We start from the raw sequence: 16994 nt of genomic DNA on the forward strand, positions 1-16994 counted from the left end.
CAATTGCCTACCTTGTTCTTGCCCGAATAACTCCTCTAGCTTTGCTGCCTCCATACTCTGTTGTTTAAACTTGTGATATCCATCATGAGTATTGAATTAGTGAATTAGCTCAACATTGTGTGCTGATAACCATATATAGATAGATAGCCGAGTAAAAGAAAACAAGTAGCCTACGTCAAAGTCCTTTTAGGAAAGTCCCTCCACTCGGCGGCCATTTGACAACGCTTTTTGGGAACTCGTCGGGCATCCATTTCGGCAGAAATGCGCGGCGTCATATAAGGCTTCACGACACCAATCTTGCTCCAGCGGCGAGATCAACACATGATTGGCACGATGTCTTCACAACACACCATATGATTGGCTCAATGTATTCACATGTCGACATTTTGCCGAGGAAGGGGTGGGATATGCGTAGACAACGGCCATATTGGCGTGACAAACTAGCCCCCACTGTCTATGCTAGCCCCATGCATTTCTATGGAGTATTTTGAGTGCTGTGTCTCCACATTAGAAAGTCTCAGCCTACGTGCCTGCATGCGTATTGTGTCTCCTGCTCAAACAAAATGTGTGCGCATTAATTTTGATAAGTGTTCACTAAGTTACGTAATACAAAAATGTGATATATGGCAATATATGAACATATACAAATAACAGGGACTTATAATTTTACTTATATGGACATATATGTGATTCAAATATTTATGTCAAACATATATTCAAAGCTGTATGTCCATACATGCATACAAAATATTTTAATTTCCCATATAAGATGCTTCATATACTAGATCCAATGATTTGTTTTCCAAATATATGGAGAAGTTTATGTGTGAATATGTGACAGACTTATGTAGTCTCCATATATGGTGGCATACATATCCATACACTAGATTCCACTAGGCCTACTTATTTTCTAAATATATGGAGAACTTTATGTGTGAATATGTGGCAGACATATTTGTAGTCTCCATATATGGTGGCATAGCCTACATATCCATACACTAGATTCCATTAGCCTACTTATTTTCCAAATGGAGAACTTAGTGTGAATATATTTGTTTATGTCACAGGTATGGTGTCGACTATGCTGCTCGGCATCTTTTGCCTTATGTGTCAATGTTTTGGGTGGAGCATTTGGGTTGCACCATGTGCATACAAAAATGTGTGAGGCCAAAGCTCATAATGGATGCTTGTCGTATCTTGATATGCGCATGCGCACACAGCAATACCCATTCCCCACCCTTGACTGACTTTTGAAGACCAACCACAGTGACTTCAACCGTCACTTTTCTGTCCTGTCATGCATCTGACTTTGTAAGCTGTACAAACTCTGCTGTCATCATATCCAAGGTAAGAAGGCCTTTAGTAAACGGGAATTAGTTAGAAAAATATTGTTTTTAAAATGTAATGTTAACCAAATCCGTTTGTTAACAGTCTAACCATCATGTTAGAATTAGCTAACGTTAATGTTATCAATTAGCTATCGATAACGTTAGCGAGCTAATATTGCTAACGTTAGCGATGTTAGCTATTAATGTTAACTTTTCCATTAACTAACTTTACCATTATGTGGAATATCTAGAATGATAGTTAACATCATATCCAACAACAAGCCTGTCTGAGATATCGTTATGAATATAAGTTTTAATTTGAATGAAATATCAGGTGTAAGTAAGTTAGCTAACCTAGCTATAACTAAAGGCCAGTACACACCAGATACAATACGAAATAACAGTGCGAAAATGCGAAAAATTCGTGTGCCAAATTTTCGCACTCAAAGTGTAGTGCTACACACCAAGTCCGATGCGATTATTTTAATATTTCGCATTCTATTTCGCACTCACATCATGCAGGTTCACACAGCGACTTTCAGTAAGCAGGGAGAACTCATAAAATCATCAAGATTTGAAACAGATTATCCTTGATCATTCATGGAACCGTGTAGGCCTATTGGGAACCGTGTAGGCCACCTTGAGAGGTGCTGGGGAAATTAAAGCTTACGGCCATCCTTCCCATCCCTTGTCTATTCTACTTGTGCTATTGTGATAATTGTGCAGTCCAACACATAAGTTGGTTGGGCTCATTAGTGCACCCATACACCCACCCCACTACACAACACACACGCAATTCTAACGCTAGGCGGGAAGGGACATGATTAATGTTGGCAGTAGTTTAAGGAGGATACGCTTTTATAGAATTAAGCATTCTTTAAGAGTCCAGGTAAATAGACGGACGAGAGGTCAGCAGGGAATGACGAGCTGATTTTGTGCTGAGCTCAACTTTGCGCTCTGCCCCACATTGAGCCCAGCCCCGATCTGCAAGCTGCAGCCAGGGGTGCCCGCATAATGGACTCGAGGTATGCCATTTGGGCGGACTGGTGTAGCCTAACAAGCTGTAGGGTAGGCAAGGCCTCATTTAAAATGTTACATGCCAAAATGCTATCCGCCAACACGCTATAAAACGGCCATAGCCTATATCATGTAGGCCTACATCTCACAAAACCATTTCACACGCAGGCTACATCAAAATGTATCTGCTAAGGAGCGGAGGCACAGAAACAGCCTGTAGAAATGAGCATGGGATAAAATCGCACTGCTGCAACAAGTGGTAAAAATTGATCAGCTTGTATGACGATGATCCAACAAACAGCAAAAGCTAATAATGATAGCCTATCAGTCATTAGCTTACCTTTATAAGATCCACAGAAAGTTTTTCAGAGTTCCACATTGGGCTACTTCAGTTATGAAGCATAAAGCAAAGTTAACGCACCAGGAAATGTGAGGCAAAATTACGATAGTGGTAACCATGGACATAATGCTGTTGTCAGCAGCATAGCCTATCATGACCTATTCTTAAAACTTCCATTTCCATGAATGCATGTTGTATTTTTTCATTGCAATTTGTGCAGTGAGAAGCCCTCTGTCTGTAGTGAGATTTAATTGTTTTTGGTTGAGTGAAAATGGGACGTGGTAAGAAGTGGGGAAAGCTGTCTGTAAGGAGTTTGCACTACGTAAGAAGTTCGTCAGGAGTAGGCCTACTCTTGAACACCTGAGAGAGTCTACTGTAACGTAAACTCTCTGTAACTTTGGCGTATAGGCCTATTAAGGAGACTAGTCATCGTGAGCACTGAGCAGTAGGATCACCCAATCTATCAGCTTTTTTTCTGCTCGTCGTTCTATTGTGACATCAATGGAACCCTGCAAAATCATTATTTGATTGGTCAACAGCTCTTTTTCGCATGTGAAATTTCGCATGAAATAAGACCGTTCTTGAAAATGTTTTTATCGCGAACGAATTTAGATCCTCGGTGTGTACAGACTAATACGAATGCATGTGTTTAATAGGCTGCGTAATTTCGTGCGAATATTTCGTCCGAAAAATCGGACTCGGTGTGTACGGGCCTTTAGGCTACATTTAAAGTGGCTGCTAATAACCATGCAGGCTACGAACGTTAGTAGGCTTAAATGGATCTTTAGTTTGTGAAGGGTAGTGTTAAGCCATCCTTACAACAGAAGACTTTGACAAGATTTGGGGAAGATTCTTGAAAGTCTTTTTAGTAAAGCTTGAATGGGGGGCATTAGTTAAAAGACTCCAATCTTTCAAGAATCTTTCCCAAATCTTGTCAAAATATTCTGATGTATGGATCATTAGGCTACATGTTCTTCATCTCATAGCCCTTATTTAAGCTTACTTGTGCCAAGGCGTGTGTTTATTAAAGATGCATGTGAAGGTAGTAGTGCTTCAGTGATGGTCTTTTCATGTTCTGTGTGTTTTACAGCATATTAATCTCTGTTCCCTGTTTGCAGGTGGTGATTTGTGAGGACTGCTGCCCTGAGAACACTGAGTGCATTCTGCCAAATCAATGTGTGCCACTTCCATACAGAGAAAAAAGGTTTCTACCTGGAGAGTTTACTCACTGTTTGTGTGGAAAAAATAAACTTTAATAAAAGGTTAAACAAATATTTTGTGTGTTTTCTTTGGAACATCAACAATGTTATATTTCTGAAATATACATATATTGTGACATATTTCTATAAATGTGACATAGCAGAACATTACATATATTTTGCAATATATGTACCTAATATGAGTGCAAATATATGTCCATAGACATATATTTGCAATATATTGGTATCCCTAGTATGCGTACAAATACATAACTTATCATATATTAACATATATGCAACTGACATAAATTTGTAATATATTTGTATATCTGGGAAAATATATGACGTATATAAATTTTGGTATATTTTGAAATATATTTGACATGTATGTGTATATATGTGACTTATTTGTGTGAGACATACATTGACATATACATAATATATGTGATTGACATATATTGCCATATATCACATTTTTGTATGGGAGAAAATTGTAAATAGCCTGATGGCAGCTAATGGGATACTGTGCATAGTTGGCAAGGTATGGTGGGCCAATATGGTGTGAATACACATTACACACACACAAGAGAAATTTTCTCTCGTTGTTGAGCCTGATGGTACGCACAGTGCGTACGGACGTACACTTGCAGGCGCGCCTGCCATCAGCCATGGACACATACCATTACAGTTTGGTCCTTACCTTTTAGTGAACGTTGTCTTCTTACATGTGCGGGACAGTGAGTACCTGTGGCCAATAATATTATGCAGATGATTATTTATGTATTTATTTGTTTGTTTATGTACATACTTATTTATTTATTCACTGAACTCAATAAATCAGACGTTATTTAAGTGTTGTTTAACTGACTTGTCCTTGGGGAAGTTCCTCCTGCAGTGCTGGTCTCAAACACCAGTCCCGCATCATAGAAAACCTCCATGCTGTCTTTACCACTGCCAGCAGTGCAGCCAGTGTCATGACTTTCAACAATGTCCCAAATCTGTAATAGGACGATAACATATACACACGCACACGCACAGACACATACATTTTGGCACCTGAACATCATACACTGATACTGATTATCTATGCACTGTGGGGACAAGCATTCTACACCTTGGTCTGGGTGAGTCTGTGCTTGTTATTGAGGGCGTAGACTCCCTTATCCACAGCCACCAGACCCACTCTGGCCCCTGGGTCTCCGGTGATCTTCAGGCTGAAGTGCTGACGAGGGGAGTATGTTTGCTGGGACGCCTCTACTTTCACCTGCAGAGAAAGTGTGAGAGAGAGAGAGAGAGAGAGAGAAAATAAGGATCGGAGTTCTTACGTGGACAAACAGAATCCCCAAAACAAGCGTTCAGTCTTGTGTGCTTGATTTCTTTCAAATAAACAAAAGCTTACTTTTCCCATGCAGGGGTCTTCCACGTCCACCCATACTGAGTCAGACACCACCTCAGATGAGCCCACATGGTAGTACGCCACGATACGGAAGGAGGGGACCATGTCCTTGGTCACTGGTAAGGACAAGGATATTACCTCCTGGCCTTGCCTCTTGCCTGCACTCACCAGCTGTCCTTTGCTCAAGATCTGATAGAGAGACAATTTTGATCTCACATATTAACTCTCATATAGAAAATAAGGTAAAGGATCAGGGTCTGTTGTAGTCAACATGTAGTCGGGTGAACTTTTCACAGCTGCCAGGCGGATTGTGTGCATCTGGGGGTGGGACTGACAATGAGCAACAAATGTCTTCCTGTTTAAAACACAGTCTTCCGGCGTCATTTGTTTGTAACGTGTTGCCGGCGTCGGAAGGCTGGAATTGCTAGCGGTACATCGGCCGTTGAGCGGTATGTAAAGGCTTTTGTTATGCTGCATGTGGTTTATCAACTTCTGAAGGTACCATGTTGCCCTCGGCTAGTGTTCTTAAGTCATCGTGCTTGTTGTTTTTAGTGAATCGCTTCAGACAAACTCTGGGTGGCAGCCAGTAGCGTTAGCATTCATCGCCAGCTGTGCAAGGTAATGGTGTCTCCCTTGTTTATAATAACTTAATGCTGCAGCGAGCTCCGACATAGTAAAGATCCTGACTGTTTGTTAACATTAGTTTGTTTCACTAGAGTATGCCGAAAGCCTGTCCCCCTCCTACCTCGGCTCACCTCTTGTGATGACCGGTCATTGACTTTTTAAGGTAGGCCTATGTATACATGTTGTCCGTGATGTGCAGGTGTCACGGTGACTTATTATAGCGTGATGGTTTATTGAAGCCTTTTAAACTAAACGTTTTCCCCCTACAGGCCTTCGAATTGTGGGCAAGGGGTTCTGACCACTGTTTTCTCCGTGTTTTGTTTGAGTTCTAGTATCGTAGCCAGTCATGTTTTTCTTTTAGTTTGGGGTTGTTGATATCGTGTCTGTGTGTGGGTGTGTGCGCGTGCGTCTTCGTACGGGCAGGCGCTTTGTCTGTTTTTTTGGTTTGTTTTGGGTTTTCTTAATTTCTTATATATTTTGCCCCGTGCTTCTCTCTTTGTCCATCTACGGCCTGCGGCCTACTGAACTTCATCTAATCAGCCAAACCTGTGTAGTAGCCTGCTTTGTGTGAGCACCTGTTAGTGTGGGTTGACAATTGCTGTGTATCCTCGTGTGATGAAATTACTTCCTTAGATAGAATGGTGTGTAGTTCGAAGTAACGTTGTGTGACTTATAGCTTAGTCCATCACTTCCCAGCTTGATTCTATAGAGGTTGCGGTCTGACTGAGATGTAGTGGGTGGGTGTGGGCCCATATTTCTTAAGAGTTGGGGGCATTTGTGTCTGTTTATGGTATTTTGTCTTTATGTTGGCTGTGTGTATTTTCCTTTGTTATTGTTATGTGTATTCTGTACTCTCTCTCTTTTTAAAGAAAAAAAACCAAGAAACTTTCTAAGAAAATGATAAGACAAGGACTACAAACAAATAAACTATTTATTGACTGAGACAGCCTCTATGTTCATTTACTTGAATAGCCTGCTCTGGTAGTTTATATATGGCAACCAAGCACTTTGCTACAAACACATAAAACATAAAATAGAAGCACAAATCTACATTTATTTCTTTGAGTATGTTTGTGTGTGTGCATTTATGTGTTTTATGTTAGAGTGCGGATCGGGCCGCAAATTTCTGTCCGAACCCGGCCCGCGTCCGACAGAGTTGTGTCCGAACCCGACAGGCATTTTCATTTTTATGTCCGAACCCGACCCGAGCCCGACGCAGATGATGCCTCAGTTATTCCCATGCTAGTGATTAAACGTTCACGTTTGTGGATAGCCTGTCTTTTTAGCTCATTAAACGGAACACACAACAAATTGTCTAATCAGATGAGCGTGCACGCACGCAGGTCACACACAGCGCAGCGCACATTAACACAAGAGGCCCAAGCAAGCATAGCCTATTGAAATAGAATTCTTGTCTTACCATTGACGAAAAGTCTTAAAAATGAACTGCAACAGTCGTTGAAACTACAGTGCCTCTGTCACTGATCCATATGCAGCATCGATGTTAATTGGCAACTCGAGGAAATCCTCATCCAGTTGAACGAGACGACCTTATAGCCTGCCGGTAGCCTATGTCTTTACCACAGTAGGCCTATGCAACGCAAATAATCTTAAAATCTCCTGATAGGCTAACAACTTTTTTTAACGTCACCCAAGACTGTGCTTATGTGCATATGTGCGAAATGTGTATAACCATTTGTTAATGTAGTCGTGACAACGCGTGTGCATTTCAGGCGGCATGCCTGAAATTCGTTGTCACGATAAACAAATCTTGCACACAGGAAGAAAGCTATATTAGGTCTTTTTTACATTTTATTTATTCTCAAAAAACAAACGTTTGCATCATGTAAAGCAGACCTGTTGGTTACCCAACATAATAAGGAATTTAAATGTGAAGCTTAATGCATATCGCCCCCATGTGTCCGAACCCGAACCGAACCCGACTACAATTTCTAAATATTTGTCCGAACCCGGGTTGGGTAGCCACACTCTAGTTTGTGTGTGTGTGTGTATGAGAGAGGAGATGACACCTACTAGGTACGTGAAGTCATTATTCTGGGCTCTAGGACTTCCTCCCACGAACAGGTTGACCTTGAGCTGATCGCCGATGGTCAGCTCTGCAGCATCCACACCAATGTGCAGATAATTCTTGGAACCTCCCTTGGACACATACGGTAATGCTCTCATGTCCGCTCTAGCCTGTTGAGCATCTTTGAGACCAGGGGCCTTGGTAGATGCCTGTAAACAAAACATGTAAACAATAAGGACCATGAAAGTAGGCTATTAGACCTCTTGTTTATGTATTGTTGTGTACAGTAGGCTGAGTAGCAGCACAGAGTCTAGTAACACACTGAACCCAGAAGGGTCACAAACAAAAACTGAGTTATACTTACTATACTAAACATTCTAATTAAGGATAGCTGTTTTACAGTGTGTATTGTGCAGGGGCTTACGCTAAGTAGGAGCACAGAGTCTTTTGTGTCGGTATTTACTGTTAGCTTCACCAGGCCATTGCGCTCTGTGATGCCACTGATGGCTGCTGACTTCCTGTGATCTCTGATCTCCACTTGGACGCCCCCTGCTGGTGAACCGTCAGGATTGTCCACGGAAATCTGTAGGGTAAGAAATATCATTAATGAGGAAACACTGAACTTGTTGACAATGAAGATTCTGAATTACAAAAATATCAATTAGATTCATTTGAAAAATGTTTTAAACATAACCGCCTTTCACGTCTTTTAAAATGTATAGTAAAAGGAAGGAATTCCATTAATCATAATTCGGTGTGATGCAATATGTGATGTGAATATGATGCACATTGCTACCATAACGTAACTATTCTGTAAATATTCTGAGAATCTCAATACATCAGACAGCCTAAACTAGAGTGTAACCATGATTCCTTTACCAGACATGTGAATGGCATTCCTGGCTTGAAGTACTTGGGGGTCCTTTTGAAGTGAATAACGTACGGAGAGCTGACTACCCGAATGCCACCCATGTTGGCCTCCGCCATTTCGTGGCCTGAGAGATAATACAATGCACACAATATCAACATAGGCCTCTTCTAAGAATAATATACAACAAACTTTTAAGACTGTAAACTGACTGAAAGATACAGATAGTTTATTATTTTAAGTATATAATGGTCTATATAATCACACACACACACCACACACGTACACACATACATACACACCACACACACCACACACCACACACCACACACACCACACACACCACACACACCACCACACACACACACACACTACACACACCACACACACACACCACACACACCACACACCACACACACACCACACACACACACACACCACACCACACACACAACACAGAGAGAGAGAGATCAGCACACTACTCTTATCCCCACCTGTGTGGGTCAGCACAGTGACCTGCACATATAATGAGGCCCCAGTCAGCTGGAGGAGGTCAGTGGTGTTGGGGATCATATGCTGCAGGTGCTGCCTACTCAGCACTGCGTGTCCTCTCCCCTCATCAATCTAACATGGAGAGGAGAGGAGAGGAGAGGAGAAGAGAGGAGAGCAGAAGGGAGGGGAGAGGAGAGGGGGAGGAGAGGGGAGGAGAGGAGAGGGGAGAAGAGAGGAGGGGATGAGATGAGAGTACCACATGCCTGAGGGTCCATTAGGCAGCGAACTGCTAACATACTAGCATAGCGCTTTCTGCCAACTGTGTGTGTCAGAGAGAGAGAGAGAGAGAGAGAGAGAGAGAGAGAGAGAGAATGTGCTTATATAGTATTTGTCAATGTGTGTGTGTGTATGCATGTGTGTGCGTGTGTGTGTGTGTGTGTGTGTGTGCGCCTCACCTCTACTCTCTGTGTTGAGCCCACCTTCCTTGTATCTGACTCTGCACCCTGTACCGCAAACACCACAAACCCAACTCCCGTCACCTCCATCCTATTCAAGTACCTTACACACACACACACACACACACACACACACACACACACACACACACACACACACACACAGAGAGAGAGGGTCATCTCCATGCTATCTGAGTAACTTATCTATCTATCTATCTGTCTATCTATCTGTCTGTCTGTCTGCCTGTCTGCATGTCTGTCTCTTTATGTTCGTTAAACGCTGTTATGTATATCATGTAGCTTGTACCAATGATCAAATAGATAGCTACGCGAAACTAGAGACAATGGAAAGAAAACATACCTGGCACTGATATTCACTATTAGTGCCTCATCATCGATGTAAAAGTAGGGCTTTTGTGGTGTCAGCGTTACCTCAATTCGGGGTAGAACTGTGGAAAGAAAGGGTCACAGTAACACATCATGAGTTCATGAGTGACACTAGTTCAGAGCACTGTGCAAAAATACATCTGCACACTTGTAATATATACATTAATGCATTAGCTTTTGTAGCTTATTACCACAAAACTCCATTCCAAACTCACCATAGTGCTTCACCTCAAATTCATAAGAGTTGCTTTTGGTTGTGCCCCTAAATCCTGTTACAATTGTCCATGTCCCAGTGCTGATAACAGAAAGATTATGAACAGGTCAGGATGGTCTAAATACAACAGGCCAGGATGTTCTATATGGAAAGTGATGTTCTATGAAGTGATGAAATCTGCTGTGTTAGTGAACATACAACTTAAGTTGGAAAAGTGGAACTTTTTGATGCACTGTATTTCCGACATTGGCACAATGATAGATAGATAGATAGATAGATAGATAGATAGATAGATAGATAGATAGATAGATAGATAGATAGATAGATAGATAGATAGTGTCAGACACCAAACAGGACGAGGACCACAAAAGCGTCACGTTAGAATGTTTATTTAAGGGTTGGGGGGTTACAGGGGTTTCAGGGGTTCCGGGAGTTCCAAGAGTCTGCGTGTGTGTGTTCCCCCAATAGCCGAGCAGCAATGGCAGGAGCTGGATGATCCAGGAAGTCCTGGGGGAAACACACACACAACAGCAATTGAAACGAAGCAGCAGAACAGTCAAGGGCTAGGCTGTATTCGTAGAAGAGAGACGGAAGGCAGGTCAAGATTACCGGGGCTGGAGATCAAAGAGGTAGTCGAGCGGGTCTGGGTTCACAGGCAAAGAGTCAGAGTCGTTTTCCAAGACAGGCAGGTAACTGGTGCGGGTTTGCAGACGATCAGACAAATGTGGACTGAAAAGCAAGGCTTTAAATACAGGGCATGATGAGTGGTGAATGCAGTGCAGCTGGTAGGTAAACGAGGGTGAGGCAGAGCAGAGCAGGAACAGGTGGAGGTCATCAGGCTTTAATCAGCGTGTTACCAGGCAGAGAGAGAGCTCATGACAGAACCCCCTAAGGGGCTGACCCCAGAAGTCCCCAAGAGTGACACCACGCCGGAGGGCGGAGGGGAGCAGGTGGAGGGCTAGGAATTCCTCCGGCGGTCGAGTGAACATCCTCATCCTCGGAGGGAGCTGGAGGGTAGGTGGACAGAAGACGGGACAGGTACCGAGACAGGGTCAGGGTCAGGCACAGGACAGGAAGCCGGGCGGGCAGGACGGTTAGGGACCCCTCTGGGGCGGTCCCTGGGATTGCAGGTTGATCAGGATGCAGGCGGTGGAAGTCGGGCGATGAGTGTCCGGGTCCACAATCCGACTGGCTGGCACCCAGGTTTCTCCCTCAGGTCCATAGCCCTCCCAGTCGACGAGATACTGGAGGCCCCCTACCGCCGTCTGGACGCAGGGTCGAGCGGTGTACACCAGCCCACCGGCCAACCAGGCGCAGGAGGAGGAGGAGGAAGCGGCGAGGGGACCAGCTGGCTTTCATCGCGCCGGCTTGACTTTTCAAACATGGAAAGTAGGGTGCACCCTCATGGAGGTTGGCAACTGGAGCCGGACTGCGGTTGGGCTGATGACCCTCTGGATAGGGAGCGGGGCGAGGAGTCCAGAGGTGCCAGTTCTGTGATTCCACCCAAGAGTGGGAGATCCTTGGCTGACAGCCACACCTTCTGGCCAACACGATGGCGGGTGCGGGCGATCTTGGCGGGTTAGCCCCAGTGGCATAGCTGACAGCTGACTTGAGTAAGCGTGGCACGAAGCTTGTGACCAGGTAACGGCGGCAACGGGCGGGCATAGGGAGGGCAGGCAGACAGGACACATCTCCCTCCTGGCTGGGGAACAGGGGGGGCTGGTAGCCATACACACACTGGAAAGGTGACATACCAGTGGCAGAGCAGGTGAGGGGAGTTGTGAGCATACTCTATCCACGTCAGTTGTTGTGCCCAAGCCTGGGGGTTTGCGAGAAACCATGCACCGCATGGCGCCTTCTCCAGCTCCTGGTTTTGCCCTTCCCGGATTGACCATTGGACTGGGGGTGGAACCCAGAGGTAAGACTCACTGTGGCCCCTAGAAGGCAGCAGAACTCCTTCCAGAATGTGGAGGTGAATTGCGGGACCTCGGTCAGAGACAACATCCCTGGGCAGCCCGTGTGGTAGACGGAAGACATGATCAAGAATAGCCTGGGCAGTCTCTCTGGCAGATGGCAGTTTAGGGAGGGAATGAAGTGTGCCATCTTGCTGAACCGGTCAACCACAGTGAGAATGACCGTCATCCCACCTGATGGTGGGAGGCCAGTTACAAAGTCCAAGGAGACGTGGGGACCAGGGTCGTGTGGGCACAGGCAAGGGCTGGAGTAAACCAGCCGGGGGCCGAAAGTGGAGGACTTGTTCTGATTGCAGGTGGGGCAGGCACGGACAATTCTCGGACATCCCTTCTCAAAGCAGACCACCAGAAGCTGGGCAAGGAGATGGCAGGTGAGGGGCGGAGCCCGGTGGCAGGCAAGGCGGAGTTGTGTCCCCACTGTATGACCGGGACCTCAAATTCTCTGGGACAAAGAGGCCACCGTCTGGGCATGCACTGGGACTGGGATGGTCACGGAGGGCCTCCTGAATTTCCTCCTCGATATCCCAGGTCAGGGCAGCTACGACGCAGGGATCGGGCAGAATTGATGCAGGTTCCTGGGAAGGGGCGTCATCCTTATGAAACTGACGGGAGAGAGCGTCCGCTTGGTGTTCCGAGAACCTGGGGTATGACAGGGTGAAGTTGAATCTGGTGAAAACAAGGCCCAGCGGGACTGTCTGGGGTTAAGACGTTTGGCGTTGCGGATGTATTCGAGGTTTTTGTGATCGGTCCAGACCAGGAACGGAACTGTGGACCCCTCCAGCCAGTGACGCCACTCCTCCAGGGCAAGCTTGACTGCCAACAGCTCATGCGTCTCCAACATCATAATTGTGCTCTGCAGGTGAAAGCCGGGCGAGAAAAAATGCACAGGGGTGCAACTTGTTGTCCTCCTCTGCCCGTTGAGAGAGTATGGCCCCGACTCCCACGTCCGAGGCATCCCACCTCGACAACGAACTGCCGGTCTGAATCCGGCATCTGGAGGATGGGGCAGTGGTGAACCGGGCCTTGAGGGTATGAAAGGCTGAGTTGGCCTCTGGGGTCCAGGAAAGGGGTGTTTGATGCTGGTCAGAGCTGTGAGGGATGGGCGACGGAGCTGTAGTTCCGATGAATCTCCGGTAGAAATTGGCAAACCCGAGGAATTGCTGCAACTTCTTCCTATTCCCAGGAACTGGCCAGGAGGTAACTGCCGGAGACCTTATGGGTCCATCTGGATATTGCCTTCAGCGACAATGTATCCCAGGAACGACACAGTCTGAGCGTGGAACTTCGCATTTCTCGGCTTTTGACATAAAGGGAGTTCTCCAGGAGCCGTTGAAGAACCAGCTGGACATGACGAAGGTGTGTTCGACAGAGTTCTGGAGAAAATTAAGATGTCGTCCAGGTACACGAAGACAAATTTATTCAGCATGTCCCGCAGCACATCATTCACCAGCGCCTGGAATACCGGCTGGGGGCGTTGGTGAGGCCAAATGGCATTACCAGGTACTCATAATGGCGGTGTGGGTGTTGAATGCAGTCTTCCACTCGTCACCCTCCCTTACCGGACTAGGTGGTAAGCATTTCTAAGGTCCAGTTTGGTGAAAATAGTGGATCCCTGGAGCAACTCAAAAGCAGAGGTGAGTAAAGGCAGAGGGTACCCGGTTCTTCACTGTGACATCGTTCAGACCTCGATAATCAATGCAGGGGGAAGAGAACCATCTTTCTTTCCCACAAAAGAAGAACCCGGCACCAGCTGGCGAGGAAGACGGGCGGATGAGTCCAGCTGCCAGGGAGTCCCTGATGTAATCCTCCATAGTTTTCTTTCAGGAGGGGATAGTGAGTAGAGGTGACCTTTGGGTGGAGCAGTCCCAGGGAGGAGATCAATGGCACAGTCGCACGGACGGGTGAGGGGGCAGAGATGTGGCTTTGGTCTTGTTGAACACCCTCGGAGGCCATGGTAACATTCAGGGACATTAGAAATGTCGGGGCAGTGCTGGGGGTACTGAGCAGGGGGCAGCAGGCAGCACGCAAACAGGTCAGGTGGCAGGCATTTCCCCACTCTTTCACAGTTCCGGAGGAGGCCCAATCGAGGTGAGGATTGTGAGACGGAGCCAAAGGGTAGCCCAGGATTAGGGGTTGGCCTGGGGAGCTGAGCAGGTGGAAGCGGATGGTCTACCGGTGGTTTCCCTGACACCATCATTGAGATGGGGCTGTGATGCTGGTAACTGTGCCAGTACGCGGACCGCCCAGGGCCCGGCTGGAACAGGGAGTGGACAAGTTTATGGCTTTCCAAGCCCAGCTGACGAACAGCAAGTCCTGTGTCAATAATGTTTGCTTCTTGCCAGAGTCCACCAGGGCTGCCAGGGTGTGGGTGGAATCAGACAGGTAAAGACAGACTTGGATGAGGGTTTACGGCTGATGGAGGGCGGAATGTTCATTGAGCTCATCCCGATTCCTCCTACATCTGGTGAGCTCCGCCTTTGCTGGACAGGTGGCGACTCGATGACCATCACCACCACAGAACAGGCAACAAGTTGGAGGTGATGCGCCGCTGGGCTCTGCAGGGGTTAGGGAGGCGGCCGATCTCCATCGGTTCAGACTGGTCCGTTGGTTAGACGGTGTGGCAGGTGCGACAGAAGGGCAGTTGGGACACCGCGGTGCTGGTGGATGGACTCTGGGCCCTCTCTCTCGACGACGGACCTGGATCCTGGCGGTCGATCGCGGGACAGCCAGAGCAATGGCTTCATCAAGAGTGGGGGTTGATCATGGGAAACCAGCTCGTCCTTTATGTAGTCCGTCAGGCTGTGGAGGAAGGCATCCACCAATGCTTCCATGTTCCAGGAGCTCCGACTTGCCACAGTTCGAAGTCAATGGAGTAATCGCAACAGTCCTTCTGCCTTGGCGAATACTCATCAGGGTCCGAGATGCCTCGGCTGTGGTGGATTCCAAATCGAATACCTTGAGCATCTCCTCTGCGAATAGGTTGAAGGTTGCACATGCTGGGGTCTGGCCAACTCCGCCGCTCCCAGAGTCGCAGCTCGCCCGCCAGGTGAGTGATCACGAATCCCCCTCCCCTTCAGTGGCAAAAGTCCTGGGTTGCAGGGTAAACTGGACACGGCAGCTCGGTCAGGAAAGCCCGTATCTGGCTGGGTCGCCGCTGAACCGCCTGGGTTGCCGATCCTGGGTTCTGGGGTCCGCAGCCACGCAGCAGTGGACTGGGCAGGGAGACTCGGGTGCTACCGGGTGAGCAGGCTGGCTGGGGCTGGGCCGGTGGGGAGCAGGCAGAGGAGAAAGGTTGGTGAGAAGTTGAATGATCATTGCAAGTTGTTGCTGTTGCTGCTGGGACTGCTGAAGCTGTTGGTAGGCGGCTTGAAGTAGGGAGGCAGTGTCAGCAGTGGCGGTTTGCCTCTCTCTCAGTCTCTTCCAGGGCTGCATGGCGGTGGGTGGTTCTGGTTCGCCGGTTTCCATGTTGGTTCGACCTGGGCTTGGGTCCATGTTTGGTCAGATCGTACTGTCAGACACCAAACAGGACGAGGACCACAAAAGCGCCACAATGTTAGGAATGTTTATTTAAGGGTTGGGGGTTACAGGGGTTTCAGGGGTTCCGGAGTTCCAAGAGTCTGGCGGTGTGTGTTCCCCCAATAGCCGAAAGCAGCAATGGCAGGAGCTGGATGATCCAGGAAGTCCTGGGGAAACACACACACAACAGCAATTGAAACGAAGCAGCAGAACAGTCAAGGGCTAGGCTGTATTCAGAGAAGAGAGACGGAAGGCAGGTCAAGATTACCGGGCTGGAGATCAAAGAGGTAGTCGAGCGGGTCTGGGTTCACAGGCAAAGAGTCAGAGTCGTTTTCCAAGACAGGCAGGTAACTGGTGCGGGTTTGCAGACGATCAGACAAATGTGGACTGAAAAGCAAGGCTTTAAATACAGGGCATGATGAGTGGTGAATGCAGTGCAGCTGGTAGGTAAACGAGGGTGAGGCAGAGCAGAGCAGGAACAGGTGGAGGTCATCAGGCTTTAATCAGCGCGTGTTACCAGGCAGAGAGAGAGCTCATGACAGATAGATAGATAGATAGATACTTTATTGATCCCCAAGGGGAAATTCAAGTAACCCAAGTTCTTATTTTTTCCCTGAAATGAGTGGCGCTTCTTTAGAAATGCTCACAATGAGCGGTTTGCTTTTATATCAAGATGAACTTAAGGGTATTTCTGCTTGCAGGCTAAATGTGCAACAGTTCTCTAACAATTCTCTAATTATATAGTCTCTGAAATTTAAATATTTTCCGGTTTCTTTACTTATTTGTGACAAGACATTTTAAGATGCTGTCTTGGAGACACTGATAAAACATTTACAGTACCTCCCTTTTCTGCCATTGTTTAGACTAAGCAACTAATTGAATAGACAGAAGGTACAAATTAACGGATTCATTGTCTATGTAAATAATAGTTTGTTGCAATCTTAAAAAAGGCCCCACTTTCAAGACTTTTGAACATACCTGGCGAAGTCAGGAATTTTGTACGCTCCCGAGCAAATGCCTTTTTGTGGGGTTAACGCCTCCTGATCTACCACAATTCCCTCCGGATTCTAGAGAACAGACATCACAGGAATAATGGGAAATATGTGTATTTGTTTTGGAGATCATTTTGAGCTGGGTCAAAAAAACAGAGAATTCT

At 46.6% G+C, this 16994-nt stretch overlaps 1 protein-coding gene and 2 long non-coding RNA genes across 7 annotated transcripts in view; 2 read left to right on the top strand and 1 right to left on the bottom strand.

Moving 5' to 3' along the window:
* LOC125298405 (complement C3-like) overlaps positions 1-16994 on the bottom strand; it is a 36193-nt gene that overhangs the window by 16979 nt on the left and 2220 nt on the right. For 2 of the 4 annotated variants that reach the window (XM_048249113.1, XM_048249117.1), the window contains exons 5-16: positions 16817-16905; positions 10351-10430; positions 10110-10197; positions 9749-9851; positions 9296-9425; positions 8813-8928; positions 8358-8516; positions 7939-8142; positions 5284-5469; positions 4999-5148; positions 4753-4882; positions 4585-4629 (exon numbers count right to left, since the gene is read on the bottom strand). In XM_048249113.1, coding sequence (XP_048105070.1) covers positions 4585-4629; positions 4753-4882; positions 4999-5148; positions 5284-5469; positions 7939-8142; positions 8358-8516; positions 8813-8928; positions 9296-9425; positions 9749-9851; positions 10110-10197; positions 10351-10430; positions 16817-16905 — 1480 coding nt within the window. The remainder of the gene's footprint in view (positions 1-4584; positions 4630-4752; positions 4883-4998; positions 5149-5283; positions 5470-7938; positions 8143-8357; positions 8517-8812; positions 8929-9295; positions 9426-9748; positions 9852-10109; positions 10198-10350; positions 10431-16816; positions 16906-16994) is intronic. The other 2 variants (XM_048249115.1, XM_048249116.1) reach the window with 2 other exon arrangements.
* Positions 455-3957, top strand: LOC125298409. The gene is made up of 2 exons (XR_007194202.1): positions 455-1347; positions 3804-3957. It is a non-coding gene; the product is annotated as an uncharacterized LOC125298409 (long non-coding RNA).
* Positions 5694-6868, top strand: LOC125298408. Of its 2 annotated transcripts, none has more exons than XR_007194201.1 (4): positions 5694-5729; positions 5833-5898; positions 5984-6067; positions 6174-6868. It is a non-coding gene; the product is annotated as an uncharacterized LOC125298408 (long non-coding RNA). The 2 variants fall into 2 exon arrangements; XR_007194200.1 differs by having other exon boundaries at positions 5718-5729; positions 5997-6067.

This window comes from Alosa alosa, chromosome 7 (assembly GCF_017589495.1).
Source record: "Alosa alosa isolate M-15738 ecotype Scorff River chromosome 7, AALO_Geno_1.1, whole genome shotgun sequence".
In the NCBI taxonomy this organism is placed as follows: domain Eukaryota; kingdom Metazoa; phylum Chordata; class Actinopteri; order Clupeiformes; family Clupeidae; genus Alosa; species Alosa alosa.